Raw genomic sequence first — 16,944 nt, 5'->3', positions numbered from 1 at the left:
TTAATAAATATAAATTATAAATTTAAATATTCATTAAAAATTAAATTATATATTTAGAAAAAATTATAATATTCTTATTAAAATTTATAATTTTATTCTAATAAATAAATTTAATATATATGTTTCATAAGTAGAGTGTAAAATCTATAAATTTAATATCAAAATTATTATTTTTTATTTAAAAGTTAATTCATGTGCTTAACGAACATGTTCACGAACTAACGAACTGAATATTGTGAAGCTTGAGCTTGATTTGTTTATCTTAACGAGCCTTATTAAACAAGTTCAAATGATCTTTTATCGAATCGAGTTTTAAATAGTTTATGAACGACTTGGTTCATTTATATCCATAATAACATGACCATTTGTCTTCGCGAAGGCTATGGAAAGAAATTTTAAAAAAAACGCTCAAGTCATTGAGAAGGAAGAACTGGCTTTACAAATCAAATAAACGGATTTTATACAGTTCGATTAAATTGATTTTGATGACAAAATTTACTTGTTCCATTTGTCAAAAAAAAAAAATATTATTAGTCAATATTTGTATTTGTTATGGATGTTCTCATCTCTTTAAATAGTAATATGTTAGAATCATCAAAGGTTTTAAATGTTTTTTTTAAACCATTTTTCTCAAATGCACATTGGAAAGCTTATGAAAAAAGAATTTATGAGGGTAACTTTATTTATCATAAAATAATATTACATAGTTTTGTCCCTTTTTTAGGCAAGTTGCGTAGACAATCAAGCCATCCGTTTTTTAATCTAAAAGGATGTTTGATTGATGGATTTAAGAATAAGGGAATGAAATAATAGTAAAAGATAGTATTTGAATTGTGAATTTGAGAATGACATTTTAGGAATGATTACTAGATTTATGGAATCAATTAAACCCATATAACTTGATGGATTTCATTTCCATTTCTATTCTCATTTCACCCTACTATTAAACTCATACCCATAATCATTCCCATCATTTAACCAAACACCCCCTAAAAATTTGATTAAGTTATCCAAATTATTACCTTTTTAAGTTAGGCAGAAATCTTGGACTATTTGTTCTCATGTTTGTATGCTTGTAACTAGGGATGAACAAAAGAAATATTAAATCGAATTAATGGATTGAATTTTAAATTTCAATTCATTATTTTGAAAATTTATTTTTTTGAAAAAAATACCATAATTTATTCTATTCGATTTTAAAATTTCACAAATTTCAATCAAACCAATTAAATCAAAACATCACCAAATGACATATATATTGTAATCAATCGACTAATATACTCAATTAATTAGGTGACTAATATACTCAACTCATTAAGTGTCCAAATATAAGTCAATTGAAGATATCATCCATCAATTAATGACATCATCAATAGAGATCATTAAAAAATTTAATTAGTCCCCAAGGCGTAACACAATTAGAGGGTCCATGGTCTTGTGACAAAGAGATTCAGGATTTGATTATCGAGATATCATGACCTGGAGTTAACGTCTCTGTTATCGGGCTGGGTCTTCTGGTCCGTAATTTGCGGACCAGGGGGATGATCCATTGTATAAGGACCATTGATTTGGATCAGGGGGGTGGTCCACTGTATAAGGACCATTGATTTGGATGGAGTCCACTTTTAAGTTGATAGGGTCCATCCAAATCAAAGGTCTATAATAATGGATCATCCTCTGGTCCGCAAATTATGGACTAGAGGATCTGTTCTCCTCTGTCATGTGCTTTCAACTATGTACCTGTATTTACTTCTCTTCATATTCATAGAATCGACTTTAGGGATGGCTGTTTCACATTTTTATTAAAAAATTTAATTAATTTGATAATCAATTGAATTAACTGTTTTTTTTTAATTTTATTTTTTCAATTTTGATGGTAAAATTTAATCGATTGGATTTGTTAAAAAAAAATTTATTAGCCAATATGTGAATTTGTTGTGTATGTATGTATGTTTAAATACTAACACCATAGTTGAAATCATATTTTAGAAAGTTTTTTTTTCTTAAACCATTATTCTAAAATGCATCTTGGAAAGGTTTACTAAAAAAGTTATGTAACTTAATTGACCGAATTAAAAAGTTCAGTTAATTAAAAAAATTACAAAAAAATATCATTTTTTTTTATTATTCAGTTCAACTTTGATTTTAAATTTCAATCAATTAATAAGTCTGGGTATAAGAAACTCAAATAAAAACCCGACTGAATCAATTGCTCAGTATCAGTTTATGAATGGTGATGACATCATCATTAATCAATTGATGACGATGATGATATGAATCATATGATCAATCGATTGATAAGAAAAATTTATTCTATTTTGAACGCAAGTTGATTTGTTCAAAAAACAAAAACCGATTTAATCGATTACAATTTATTCCATTCAGATTTTGCCCACGGCAATGCTTCAGAGTCCTGTTCTTTCCTTCGAATGATTTGCATTTTATGGTTGTTGTTTTTCTTTCATTGTTGAATCTGGGACTAGAGGTATTGAAAAGTTTTATCTAGATTCACAATTGAGATTTAGTTACTGAAAACACATGTGAATTCTCATTCTTTCATTAGTTTCATGATTAACATGCTTAATTTTACTTTTGCCTTAAAATGTTTGTGAATTAGACTTTTCTAAAAACCACATGCTAGGTAGAGTTTAACTTCTCCATTTTGGATTCATTGTGTATCGACACCATTTCATGTAGACATGACAATGAATTAGGTTCGGATCGAATTTTATATCCTTCGTCTCCATATTTATCGAATATGGAATATTCGATAGGCATACTCATAATCATGGATCAGATATTTTTTGTACTTATAATTTTTTTTCTTTCTATCTATCATTATCCTTCAAAATATATATATATATATATATATATAAATATAAATAGATTAAATATTTATATAGTCTCTTTCTAATATCAATAAAAATAGTTAGTAGATTTTAGGTAAAAAATTATTTAATCGGGTATTCGGGTCGAATATCGATAGTCTCTCCATACTCTCCTCCATTTAGATTGGATATCAAATCTTTTATCGGGTTCGAGTGAAATTGTCATCCTAATTTCATGTGATTACGCTCATCTCAAACATATTTTATAATCTATCATCGGGTTATATGAAAAAAGATAAATCATGGATCAACTTATAGTCGACCGCCAAATGATTAATAAATGGGAGTAATTTTTTTCTCAAGAATATATGTATCATAAAAATAATTAATCCCTTATTCCATTATAATAAATTTACAATCTTCTGACCAACAAAACATCGTCCTTTTCACCCTCCGAATGCATAGAGTAATGTCTTTCATGATAACATAAAATATTTAGAATAAGTGAGTCGTCACTCAACCGTTTCGAGCCTCCTTTTCACCCTCCGAATGTATAGATTAATGTCTTTCATAATAACATTAAACATTTAGAATAAGTGATTCGTCAGTACTCAACCGTTTCAAGGAGTCCATATGTTTAAATTTTGTGTGATAATATATAATATTATCTCATGATCACTAGTCAAATATAATGAGATATACAAACTGTGTTGCATGTCGAGCAACTACAAGCTTATAACTTCTGTTTTTTTTCTTCAATTTATTTTACCCACACGGTGTTCGAAATTTGTTCCTATGCATCATTGTGCCTTTAATTTGTTAATGTTTCTACGTAATCAAATTTATACCTTTCGAAAACTTGAGAGTTATCTCATGGGGCTACAGTGCGATGGTTAAATACTCTTAGCAATTAATTAGATATCCAAGGTATTAATTCCAGTTGACCGTTTAGATGGGCTTCGTGATCACTATCCTAGATATTAATAGAAGGATGAACTTTTTTTTTAAAAAAAAACACTTAGGGCTTCGTGATCATTATGCTAATTGTCTATAGAAAATTTTAATGAACTAATTTAACCTTTTTTTAAAAAAAAAAAATACTTAATAAGCGACGGCCTACTACCACTAATTTGCAAATCTCGTCAGTATTTAACTGCTTGATTAAGGATGTCTTTGATTGAGGATTATTTTTGATAACCTTAGTTAATCATCGAAGATTATCAACGAAAATTCTGTTTGATTTAGGTACTCTATTATCAATAAAAGAGGGCAAGCAATTCGAAATCGGAAACCTCAAAAAATTGAGATTTTTCTTGATTCAGGGGGTAACGATTTTTTTTTACCCAAAATACACTCGAATAAGAGAACAATGTGATAAAAAGAAAAATATAATGAAAAAAATAAGAAAAATAAAAAATAAAATCAAAACTTAAAAAAAAAAATGTAAAAAACATAAAAAAAATTAAAAAAATAGAAAAAAATATAAAATAATTTTAAAATGGGAAAAAATAAAAAAAACAAAAAAATAGAAACAAGGTAAAATTTTTTAAAAAATTTAAAAACGTAAAAAATAATAAAAAAACGTAAAAAAAATTTAAATATATAAAAAATAGAAAATGCAAAAAAAAATTAAAAAAAATAAAATAAAATAAAAATTTTAAAAATAATAACACATAAAAAATTTTTAAAAAAATTTTAATAAAAAAAAAACAAAAAACAAAAAAAATTTAAAATAAAAAAACATAAGAATAAAGAAAAACTTGAAAAAGGAAAAATAAAAAAAAGTAGAGTTTAAAAAATAATAATAATAATATATATGGCTGATTTTATAACTAATGGTAATATAATAAAATATTAAATAAGGTTATTTATTAAAATCAAATATATCCTTAAAGAGAATTGAAAGGCTCTTGTTATTGAAATATATTTTTTGGTATCTTTTCCTCTACCTATAACTTTATGAGGTAAGATATAATTTTGTATCAGCCGTTTTTAATTACCATATATCGGGAGTAATTATTGATTGATTTAATTTTAAATAAGGAAAATTGTTTTTTCTTTTGGAAAATTGATTTGTGACAGTTGTCTAATCTCATCTATTTTTAATTTTTTAAAAATTACTATCCAGTGTATAATTATTAATTTAAATAGTGAAAATTATTCCTTTTTGTCTGTGGGTAGTTTGCTTAATTTGCTAAAAGTATTCCTATCTATTGTTTTTGGTATGTTTGTGATTATTTTGTTAAAAAATATTATTATTGTTACTTATAGTATTTATACAAATTAAATATATAAATAAGAGTATATAATTCAACTTACCATTATTCTTATCTATCACCTTAGGTAATTAATTAATAAACAAAGATTAAAAAAATAATAATAACTGATATATAGTGGTGGACGTCAATTGTGATACAATTTGAAGCAGGGATTTAAGAAGAGAATATGAAAGAAAAGTATTATAAAAATATTTAAATTAATTCATGCTCTCTTCATTTATATACACAAAGTCAATATAAGTTAAGTTTAAAAATTAAAGATTTTGATTAATCTGTCAATAAAGGTACGGGACAATTTTATGTTAGTAATATATTAATTTCCATTTAAAAATAATTTTGATGCAAATAAGTTTTTGGATTATTTTGTCACGTGCGTTAGATGATGTTCTATATATAGATCGCACGTCAACGAAAACTCGTAGGTTTTAGCGCATAAACCTAGCTACTTCCTCCGAACCGCACCGCGATGGGAAAGCGAGGAAGGTGTGACTTCGGCCGCTCCTTCGCCGGGATCCTCCGCGACCGCATCGCTTCTTCCGGCATCAACGTCGAAGAAGGTGTAGATCTTGACGCTCTAATCGCTAATCTGCGCTCTTCGAATCCTGACTACGCCCGCCTTAAAGCCCAACCCTTTGCCCGCGCCGTACGGAGAACGCTAGCGTCTCTCAGCTGCAAGCCCGCCGCCGCAGCCGTTGCCCGTGAAGATAACGACATAGACGATGCCGGAATTGATCCTGCGAGTCCCGGAATTTCTCGCAGCGCGCTCGGACGTGGTGACTCGGTAGACAGCCGTCTTCTTCGCTCTGAAACGGACGAGACTGTCTCCGACGCCCAGGTAGAGCCGGAGTTTGATCTGATGAAGTCCATGCTTCGTGATGGCTATGGAAAGAAATCCAACTCATCGAAAAAGGATGAGCTCGAGTCATCAAGCGAGGAAGAACTGGATTTGGAAGTGGAGATGGAGAAGCCGAGGAAGATGAGGAAGGTGCGGAAGGCTATTGACAGAAGTGGTCCAGGGAATGAGGCTGAGATCTCTATTGAGAAGGAGAATACTGGAGGAGGTGGGATGGTGGATTGTGTGATGGAACAAGGGCCACGATTTTGTGATCTTGGTGGCATGAAGGAGATTATTGAAGAAATGAAACTGAAGGTGCTATATCCTCTTCTTGTGCCAGAGCTGGTACAGAATTTGGGAATTAAGCCAACTACTGGAATACTCTTACACGGCCCACCCGGTTGTGGGAAGTCAACACTTGCATATGCCATAGCTAACGAGGCGAAATTGCCATTCCACAAGATCGATGCAACTCAAATTGTATCTGGAATCACCGGTAAGATTTTGAGACCTCGGTCAAATTGATTTGTAGTGCTAGGACAAAACTGACCTTATCATTTGTTGTCACAGCTTAAAAATGAGGATTTCTGTAATAAATAGCGATTTTGATTGGTTCCTTTCCTTTTAAATTTATCATAATCATGGTAGTAATAGCTAATCTTGACCACTGCCAGTACTCAGACTCGTATTACACGCTAGATATAATCCTAGGTGCTCTGTTGAGTAATGCAAGACCCTTGATTCACATATTTACTGAAGTAATTTTCAATATTAAATATGATAAATGATTACCGGAACATTAAGGAATCATACTATATAGTCTGAATTCACAAGACAAAAGAAGCTGTCTCTTTGCATTCTTGCTTCTAATGGGCATATGGTCGAAACATAAGAGCTAGAAAAAGATGGCTCTTGGTTTCATTCTTGTAGAGATTCTTGGCCATAGAGTTTAAGCGATTTGGCTTTTACCTTCATGTTCACAGGATCTTTGATTCTCCATACTTGAAGCACTTGTTCTTGCCCTTTTAGGACGACAAAGTATTAAAATATTTTGTTTGTTTTGCCAATTAAATACCAATCCTGGGATTTATGATGCAATTTTCTCATTGTGTGGAAGTCTTATGGAGTAACTTTCAATTTTCTCATTTTCTCCTTTTAAGGATTCCAATTCATGCCTTGCATTGGACTCTAGCAATGGAGTAAGAAATGGATCAATGAACCAATTGTTACTCATTTAGAAATGCACAACAACTTTACCGGTACACTTATGAGAGTTTAGTATTTCTCCACTTTATATTGTTGTTTTGCACTCTCTAGATTTGCCTCACATTTCAATACTGTTTTTTTGACGTCTCACATTGAATTGCTTAATATTTAGGTTTGTATTAAAGTGGACAATATGAATTGCCTTGTATTTTGCTGATTTAGGTGCTTCTGAGGAGAATATACGAGATCTTTTTTGCAAGGCACGTCGGACTGCTCCATCGATAATTCTCATCGAAGAAATAGATGCCATTGCCTCCAAGAGGGAAAATGAGCAGAAGGGGATGGAGCGCCGAATAGTGAATCAATTAATGACTTGTATGGATCAATCACGGAAATTTCACAAGACACATAATACTAACTCAAAATCAGAAACTTTTGGTTGGAAATCTGATTATGTTCTTGTTATTGGCACTACTAATAATCCTGATGCTCTGGACTCTGCATTGAGAAGAACTGGACGATTTGATCGTGAGATTGCTTTAGGTGTCCCCGATGAAAATGCAAGGCTTGCAATTTTGTCTATTCTCACGCGTAACCTATATCTTGATGATCAATTGAATCTCTCTGAAATAGCTCGGCGCACACCAGGTTTTGTGGGGTCTGATTTGGATTCATTGTGCAATGAAGCTGGTTTTATAGCAATAAATCATAATGTAGATGGAAGAAAAGTTCAACTTTCATTAGAAGGAAAAAGCATAGATGATTGGTGTGAAGAACGCCCTGACGTTGAAGAAATTAATAGTGTTAAGATTCGAATGTCAGACTTTGAGGTAAATTTGAAAACCGTTAATTTTATCATATTTTATCTTTTTCCCTAGGTTTTTGGTTTTATTCTCTTTAAACTCCTAGAAAATTACCAACTCTGATGCTACTTTATCTGTTACTCCATTATCCATGATTTCATTTGTTTGTGTAACCATTGTCTTGTGTAAGTCCATATTGGTATATAAATGGCTATATATTTTTTTTAATTCTACTTGCTAGTCTCTTGTCTGCTATATGTAATTATAGATCATTACTTTGTCAATGAGTTGTATGTGAAAGTTCAGTAAATCTATAGTTAACTTGTCATTTCATCTGCAAGTACACTTAAGGGGTGGAGATATGAAAAGGCGGTTTGGCGAATTAAGTTGTCTCCTTTGAGTGTGACCGCCGAATTAGATAATATTCATGCTGATTATGAATTATCACTGAATTCCCAGTCAAAGTTAGATTGGTCTTTGTTGTCCCTAATTCAATTCAGCTGATCTCAATTAATGTTCAATCTAGGTTTACTAATTACTTGGGGAATGCCTTACAATATTGGACCTAGATCAATCCCAATGATTGCTCAGATTGATTGGTTATGAGTCATTTTATCATTTATCTCCTCTTATTTCATTTCCATCATAATACTGTTTTTTGAATTTTTATAAAATATATCACATCTAAATTAACTGAATATATATAAGAACATAACATGAATAAGCTTTAGATATTAAATAGATTCATCTTTTTCTGAATATAGAGAAAATACTAATATGCCCTTAAATATTAACTAAATCCACCTTTTTCTGACCCCTCCTCCCAAAAATAAATAAATAAAAGTCACTTTTTAGAAGCTTACCTGTCATATTATTTTGTCTAAATTGACTAAATATATATAAGAATATAGGATGTATGAGCTTTTGATATTACATTTTTAAGAAGCTTATCTATATATCATAGTAAATAAGTTTTTATATTATTTTATAGTATTATCGTCATCTTTCCTTATAGATAAGATTGCACAATCTCATAGTCTAGAATGTTAAATGCTGCTCCTTGTTTCTGGACCTATGATACTATTGATTTTAGTGCATTAGATGGATGTGATTATAGTGAAAAAAGAAAAATAACTGGGGATACACACATCTTAACTATTTATATAAATTTCTAATATATTATATATTTCATTTTCATGGATGAGCCTTTTTAATGAATGTGTGTTTGTTCTCCTGCGAGGGAAATGTCATTGGGTTAAAGTTGCATGGAGCACGAGTTGTCTCCCTGCTAGATTGTTAAAGAACCCATATACTCATCTAGGGATGGTCCTCAATTAAAACACAAAGCAAAAATTTAGAACTAAATTTAAGTAGTCATGTACAGATACAACAATGTGTATTCAGCACAAAGATACATTTAGCAAAACAAGTAAAACAATTAGCATGCTATTTATAATCAGGTCTTATTGGAGTTCAATCCAAACCAAGTATTTTGCAAGCAATAATCTGTTTTTGTTGTATTTTAGGTTTTTATAGTTGGTTTTTGTTCAATGAGAGTAACATTGATGACTATATTTAATATAGCTGATGTCTAATATTCTGTTCCTTTTATGTTACCCTTTTTTCAAATTGATTTATTTGTATGAAGACTAAGTGATTGTTTGAATTGTCCTACATTTTCAGCATGAGATTAGCAAATTGAATCTTAGCATTGTGTAAAAAAAATATCAAAATTTTGCAATGTTGCAGTAGTGCTTTCAAACTTATTCTTTGCAATGTTGACTATTAAAATGTTTTTTGCAGGAATCACTGAAAATGGTTCAACCTTCTTCTATGAGAGAAGGATTTTCCCCAATACCAAACATTACATGGGATGATGTTGGTGGTCTTTCTTCATTAAAAAAAATATTTGAGAAGATTATAATTGATCGTATAAAATACCCTGAGGTTTATAAGGTAAGTTTTTCTCATTAGTTTTCTTGTAGTAATTTCCGTCTTGTGTATTTATAGAATATTCTTATTTTCTTCAACTTCTCCTATTGTATTATGTTTTTTCCATTCATGATTCTCTCATACTTTCAGAAAAATGGAGTCAAATTCGAGGATGGAATTTTATTGTATGGGCCTCCGGGTTGTGGTAAAACATTAATTGTCAAGGCAGTAGCAAATGTTGTCGGAGTCAATTTTATTTACATAGAGGTTTCCTCAGTCATGTTTTTGGGTAAATGCCCCTTGTTTTAGATGACTTTCAATGAGAATTTGATTCCTTTTATTTTTTTATGTTAGGGTCCTGAATTACTAAACAAATACGTTGGTGAAAGTGAGCGGAAAATAAGAAAAGTATTTCGTCGTGCTCAGGCGTGTTCTCCTTGTATAGTTTTCTTTGATGAGGTAAATGAGACATTATTTATTTGTAGAGATAGGAACTTCTCATAATTATTTGGTTTGGATTGTATGGTATTTTGTTCATTATATGTGAGAAAGCAGTGACACATTACTGAGCTCACCCTTTAACAGTTCTTTATATCGTATTTCAATATGAATAGATGTGAATACTCGAACAATACATGATGCTAGTAATTGTTACCATATAAGAAAATGCTTGTTCTTATTCCTAAATTGGTTCATGAAAAATTCCTATTTTCAAATTTTGTTTTCCAGAAAGTAAATTTTGAAGTTATCATTAGCTTTTTAATGCTGTTGAATTTATTAGAGATGAATGGTGTCAATTTTTAAAACTGTTTGTTAACTCTGATGCCTCAATCGATTGTGCCTATCATCTATCTCAGTTTTCGTCATGCATTTTTCTTGTCTGTAATTCCTTATTAGCTATTTGTTTGCAACCTTCATGCAAATGATGGATTTTGATAACTTATGCAATAGAAAAACTTCTCTTGAATCCAACCATTGGCTTAATCCATGTGGAGAAAACACTTTTAATCCATCTATATAAAATATAAACCAACCTTTTTACTAGTTCTCAACCGCTAGCCATTTTGGCTTGTCATTTGAATCCAAAGTTCAAATAGATCATCCAGCTAATGCTTGAAAGTTATTTAAGTGTCCATATCTTTGTGCCTGGTAACTCAATCTCCATCAGTAATTCCTAGAGCAGACAGTTTTTTACTTGCTATCATACAGTTTATTTTTTTAAATTTTAATGAATGAGTTCAGTATCTTTGATACTTTTACACTAAACAAGCTTTATGTTCTTCCAATAGATTGATGTTTTGGCACGTAAGCGCAAGGGAGAAAATTCACAAGTTGTTGAACAACAATTGGCCCAGGTTTAACTGTTAAATCCCTTTTAGTAGTTAGGAGTTGACATATGCAACTTGTTACTTTTTTTTTTTTTTTGCTCAATCACTTTGTCAATCATGTAGCTACTTCTTGAGCTAGATGGTGCTAAAGAGCGAAAAGATGTATTTGTTATTGCAGCAACAAACAGGTTTGTTAATTCTAACCTCTCTTAATTTATAAGTTCTCATGTACATCTATGGAGTAAGATGTTGACCATTTCAGACCTGAGGCTGTGGATCCTGCTCTCCTAAGACCACGAAGGTTGGGCAAAGTTGTATATGTTTCATTGCCTAGTTTTGACGAACGACTACTAATATTGAAGGCACTTGCTCGAGAGATGCCTATTTCAGAAGATGTAGATTTGGTTGCTCTGGCAGAGGAATGTTCTAACTTCAGTGGTGCTGATCTAGCTTCTTTGGTATTTTTTTTCTCTCCCCTTAGGTTTAGGTTTTTTTTGCTTCTTTTGATGCTGCCATTGTTTGCTGAATGCACTTGTAATTTTGAAAGAAAAGCTGATCACTTCTTAACAAGGCCACATATAACTAACTTATCCTATTAAGTTTTTGTGTCTAGTCTTGTTCTGTGCTTAATCACTGCATTTTTCAGGGGAATGCGCAGATTATTTAATTTGGACGATTAAGACCTCTAGTATATGCACCAATCCACAAACTTTAGGCTATTTCATTTGCATTTGATTACACTTCAACCTTATTTATACTCTTATTCACCAGATGAGCGAAGCTGCCACGGCTCTTTCAACAGAGGAGATTGATTGCATGAAACAGGGTATTGAGATTACACAACAAAGTGGCATTAAGCCATCACACTTTAGGCAAGTTCTGCAGACAATCAAGCCATCCGTCTCTGAGAAGGTAATCTTAGAATTTTTGCTTTAAGTAATCCTAATAATTTCCTTTTCAAGTTGGGCAGAAGTCCTGTGCTTTGGACTACTTATTCTCATGTTTGTAGGCTTGTAGCAATCTCTCAATCTAATGCTTGCCCACTGCAAACCCTTAGCCATTATTCTTGCCTTGAATGATTTGCACATTATGGTTGTTGTTTTTGTTTATATTCAATTGTCTTATTTCATTTTGAAAATCTTTCTTTTAGAATTGCAATTGAGATTTAGGTACTGAAAACACATGTGAATTCTCATTCTTTCATTAGTTTCATGACTAACATGCTTGTTATTTTTTCACTAAATATTTGAATGTTTGTTCTCTAAAAATCACATGCTCAGCAGAGTGTAACTTGTCCATTTTGAATTCATTTTGTATGCAGACTTTTTTATGTTGTGAATATACTAATTAACATCTATTAAACTGCAAATGCATATATTAGTACCTTTCATAGCAATACTAAATTTTTAGAATGAGTGGCTAGTCAATTAACTTTTTCAAACCGTCCATGTGTAAATTTTGCATGATAAAAATATTATCTCATCACTAGTCAATTGAGGTATGCAGGTCTTCAAACTTTGTTGCATGTCCTGCAACTTCAAGCGTGTAACTTCTATTTTTGTTTCCTTTTTTTATTTTAGCCATACAGGCTAGCTCCCTTCCTTGCTATATATATATTTTTTTCGTGCATCATAATGCCTTTCTTATGTTTTGACATGACCAAGTTTATTCTTTTTGGTGGAGCAGGAAAGAAAATATTATGAGCAGTTATCGAAAAATTTTAAAATTCGCTGATGTCCATCCATTAATCTGTAAACCTTGCAAGGTTTAGCTTCTTCACTATAAAGAGGAAAAGGAATATTGTTTTGGCAAAACTTCAAAGCTGTAGTCTTCTAGATATATATTTTTAGTTTAATGGTTGATTTAAATAAGGGATAATTTTTCTTTTATTTTGGGAAAGTTCATTTGTGAGAAAGTTATATAACTCCAGTTTTTTTTAGCATATTTGCTTATTTGTCTGGAAAATCTGTGGGAAAGTTTTAGTCTCGTTTATCTCTAGTTTTATTGAATTTTAGGAACATTGCTCCATCAAAGGATTGTTTTTTTTTGTTTGATTTCTAAAATATGTTATTGTTGATAAAAAACTTATCATTTTTTATAACTAACAATTAAAATAATATTAATAATAATTGATTCAAATATTAGTGATCCATTTTTTTTTAAAAAAAATATAATGTGATACAATCTTATACTAAGCTTTAGGGGTGAGCAAAAGTTCGGTTAAACCGAATAAATCGATTAAACCGATCGAATTTAAAAATTCGGTTCGGTTTATTCGGAAATTTGATTTTTTATTTCTAAAAAATCGGTTAATTCGGTTAATTCGGTTTGGGTTCGGTTTTGATTTTTTTTATTCGGTTAAACTGAATAAACCAAATAGACCGAATTTTTAAACCAAATCGGTTGTTTAGACCATAAATTTTAGACCAAATCAAATTTTTATTAAGCTAAATCAAATTTTTAGAAAAAATCGGTTTATTCGGTTTGTTCGGTTCGGTTTGTTCGGTTTTCTTGAAAATTTGGTTCGGTTCGGTTCGGTTTTTATCAAAAATCGGTTCGGTTCGGTTTATTCGAAAACAAATCGGTTCGGTTCGGTTAATTCGGTTCGGTTCGGTTCGGTTTTAACCGAATATTTACCCCTAATTGCTACGATGCTTATTGAAGGTCGACTTTCGTTAAATGATAAAAGAGATGGCGTGTGGAAGGAAGCTATACAATGTCAGATTTTGAGGTAACTTTGAAAATTAGATATGGTTATTGTTGGAAGGAACGGATGTTGAGGTTAAGTGTTTAGGAGTATAGAGAGAAAGGAGAGGATAAAATATACTTAAGTTATAATTACAACTTTCTATTGAAACTTACAAATTGAACATGTCAATTATAAGCACCCTCGTAGGGAATTTATACTAAGTTATCAAAAGTTGAAAGGTTTCTCATAATTATCAACATTTAATGATGGTACATCAAGAAACTACGAAATAAATTCTAAATCATAAAGGTCCTTTATTGCTTTCATAAAAGTCCTTTATTGATTTTGTAACTTTTGTTCATTTATCACTTTGCCAGCTTTGCTCAGTATTTCGACATCTCAACATCTTAACTCAGCATCTCAAAATCTCGTAGCAAGTTGCAACTTGCTAGTGCAACCAGTTGGACTAGCTGTTCAGTTCTTTGCAATTAATTCCATTGGAGATATTGTGAGGCATTTTGACTGTGTCTTGATGTCACCTGCAACATTTCCCTCCTTGATAGTAGGGTTGCAAATTACGCCAAACTTCTTCCTAAGCTTTTTGAACCTTGATCTTGACACGGGTTAGTGAGAACATTTGTCACTATTTCTTCAGTTGAAATGTGCTCCATGTGTACCTATTTTTCCATCTCCATTTCCTTCAAATAATAGAATTTGATTTTCATGTGTTTTATTCTATTATGAAAAATGTGATTCTCACTTATTGCAATGACAGACTCATTGTCACACAAAATTATTGTTGTTGCTTCTTGGTTTTGATTCAAGTCGTTCAACATCTTCCTAAGCCATATAACTTGATTTGTAGCAGTTGTTGTAGCAATATACTCGATCTCGACATTAGATTGGACCACAACTTCTTTCTTCTTGGAGTTCCAAGTGACCATCTCTACTCTAAGACTAAAGCAGTGGCTTAAGGTGCTCTTCATGTCTTCCTTTGAGCCACCCCAGTCACTATCTGAATACATGTATAATACAACCTTCTCATTTTTTATAGCCTCAGGTTTCTTGTCGTACAGTATTCCATAGTTGCTAGTACCTTCAAGTATATCAACATTCTTTTCACTTCTACTATATACCCACACAGTGGATTGGTCATATATCTGGATAGGTAGCTTGTTGCAAACATGATATCCGATCGGTTATGTGCTAAGTATAGAAGGCTACCGATCAGACTTCAGAACTTTATTGCGTCAGTTGAACTCATTTCTTCACTGTCACAATTTGGTCATAAACCATAGGAGTGGACATTGACTTACATTTCTCCATGTCGTGTGTCCTTAGGACCTGCTTGAGATATTTTCGTTGATATAAGTTGTCTTTAGATCTCCCAGCCTAAAAAATAATTCAACTCTCCAAACTTGTTCATCTCATACTTCTCCTCCATAGCAGCTTGGAAATTTTTTATTTGAATTTGGTAGCTCCCACTGATCCTAATACCATCAACATATATAGAGATTGAGTATTTGTTCACCCCTTTTTTTAATGTAGAGAGTTGCTTTATTCCAACTCCTTTTGAATTCTTGCTAGATTAAATAGTCGTTGATCTTTGCATACCAAGTTCTTAGCGCTTGTTTTAAATCATACATTGCTTTCTTCAGCTTATACACCTTCTCCTCCTCACCTTCTTTGTAGAACCCTTCTAGCTGCTCTATATATATCTCTTTTTGGAGGTTGTTGTTCAAGAAAGCGAATTTTATATCCATTTGATAGATTTTCCAAGAATGGTGAGCGGGCAAAGTTAAGATAAGCTGAATGATATCATATCTACCCACTGATACAAAGGTTTCAGAATAGTCTATTCCTTCCTTCTGAGCATAGCCTTTGACAACTAGCCTAATCTTATACTTGTTCAAGCTTTCAACTGGATTGAGCTTTAGCTTGTATATCTACTTCACTCGTATAGCCTTTTTGTTGCTCGGTTTGTCACCAGACTCCAAATTCTGTTCTTCTCTATTATCTCAAGTTCTTGTTTCATTACTTGTTTCCATTCAGGAAAATCGTTTGCTCTTCAAAGCAAGATGCCTCTTCAAACAGTCATATTACATCCTTCATAGATGTCTGAGAGGCTTCGGGTTCCTTTTATTGGAATGTCATCTTTGACTTCCTCCAAAATTAATTTTGGTTGGTTTACTTTCTCATCTTCTTCATCTTCATCCTGCATGACATTCAACACAAATGTTACAGTGTGGACAATTTTCTTGTTCTCCCAATTCTATATGGAATTCTGATCCACCTTAACATCTCTAGCCACAATAATCTTCTGGTTTTCAACATTGTAGAGTCTATAACCTTTGGAATATAGGCTATAACCAACAAATATGTAAATTTCTGCTCTACTATCTAACTTGTCTCTTCTAATCTCCGGAACCCAAGCATAACATGGACTTCGGAAGACTTTGAGATGTCCCACTTGTGACTTCTCACCAAACCAAGCTCTGTATTGCATCTTCTCTTCCATAGCTTTAGACTTCGTTTGATTATGCAAATAGACAGTAGTATTTACTGCTTCTGCTCACAAAAATTTTGGTAAGGATTTCTTGTGTAGCATGCATTTTGTCATGCCTTGGATAGTCCTATTCTTCCGTCCACTTACTCCATTTGATGAGGAGTGTAAGGAACGATTAGCTAGTGATAAATTCCAACTTCTCTCAACATATCTTAGAATTGTCGTGTAGAGCCTCTACCATTTCCTTAAAGTTCTTGAAATTGTTGAACACTTATGACTTGGATTTCATAAAATAAACCCAAGTATATCTGCTAAATTCATCAACAAATAACACAAAATATTGACCCCCACTTAACAAAGGTATATTCAAAGGACCAAAAGTATCATTGTGTACCCGTTGGAGCCTCTCCATAGCTCTTCAGACTTGCCTAGAGCTAAACGGTTGTCTGTAAAATTTGTCGAGTTGACAAATTTCACAAATTTCGTCCTTTTTCTTAATCTTAGGCATTCCTCTCACTAGTTCTTTTCTCGACATACT

At 31.8% G+C, this 16,944-nt stretch overlaps 1 protein-coding gene across 2 annotated transcripts; it reads left to right on the top strand.

The window, feature by feature from the left end:
- Nucleotides 1–5,531: 5,531 nt before the first annotated feature.
- LOC122016447 (cell division control protein 48 homolog C-like) lies at nt 5,532–13,153 on the top strand. Of its 2 annotated transcripts, none has more exons than XM_042573746.1 (10): nt 5,532–6,438; nt 7,371–7,978; nt 9,755–9,907; nt 10,034–10,150; nt 10,238–10,342; nt 11,173–11,238; nt 11,335–11,399; nt 11,474–11,669; nt 11,983–12,123; nt 12,898–13,153. In XM_042573746.1, the coding sequence occupies exons 1-10, from the start codon at nt 5,574–5,576 to the stop codon at nt 12,943–12,945; spliced, it is 2,364 nt and encodes a 787-aa protein (XP_042429680.1). In that variant the 5' UTR covers nt 5,532–5,573; the 3' UTR covers nt 12,946–13,153. The 2 variants fall into 2 exon arrangements, with proteins under 2 accessions (XP_042429680.1, XP_042429681.1); XM_042573747.1 differs by lacking the exon at nt 12,898–13,153 and having other exon boundaries at nt 11,474–11,512; nt 11,602–11,669.
- The last annotated feature ends 3,791 nt before the right edge of the window (nt 13,154–16,944 follow it).

The sequence above is a fragment of the Zingiber officinale genome, chromosome 8B (assembly GCF_018446385.1).
Source record: "Zingiber officinale cultivar Zhangliang chromosome 8B, Zo_v1.1, whole genome shotgun sequence".
Taxonomy (NCBI): domain Eukaryota; kingdom Viridiplantae; phylum Streptophyta; class Magnoliopsida; order Zingiberales; family Zingiberaceae; genus Zingiber; species Zingiber officinale.
The sequence above is the reverse complement of the archived record's forward strand: the minus strand, read 5'-3'. Positions and strand labels throughout refer to the sequence as shown.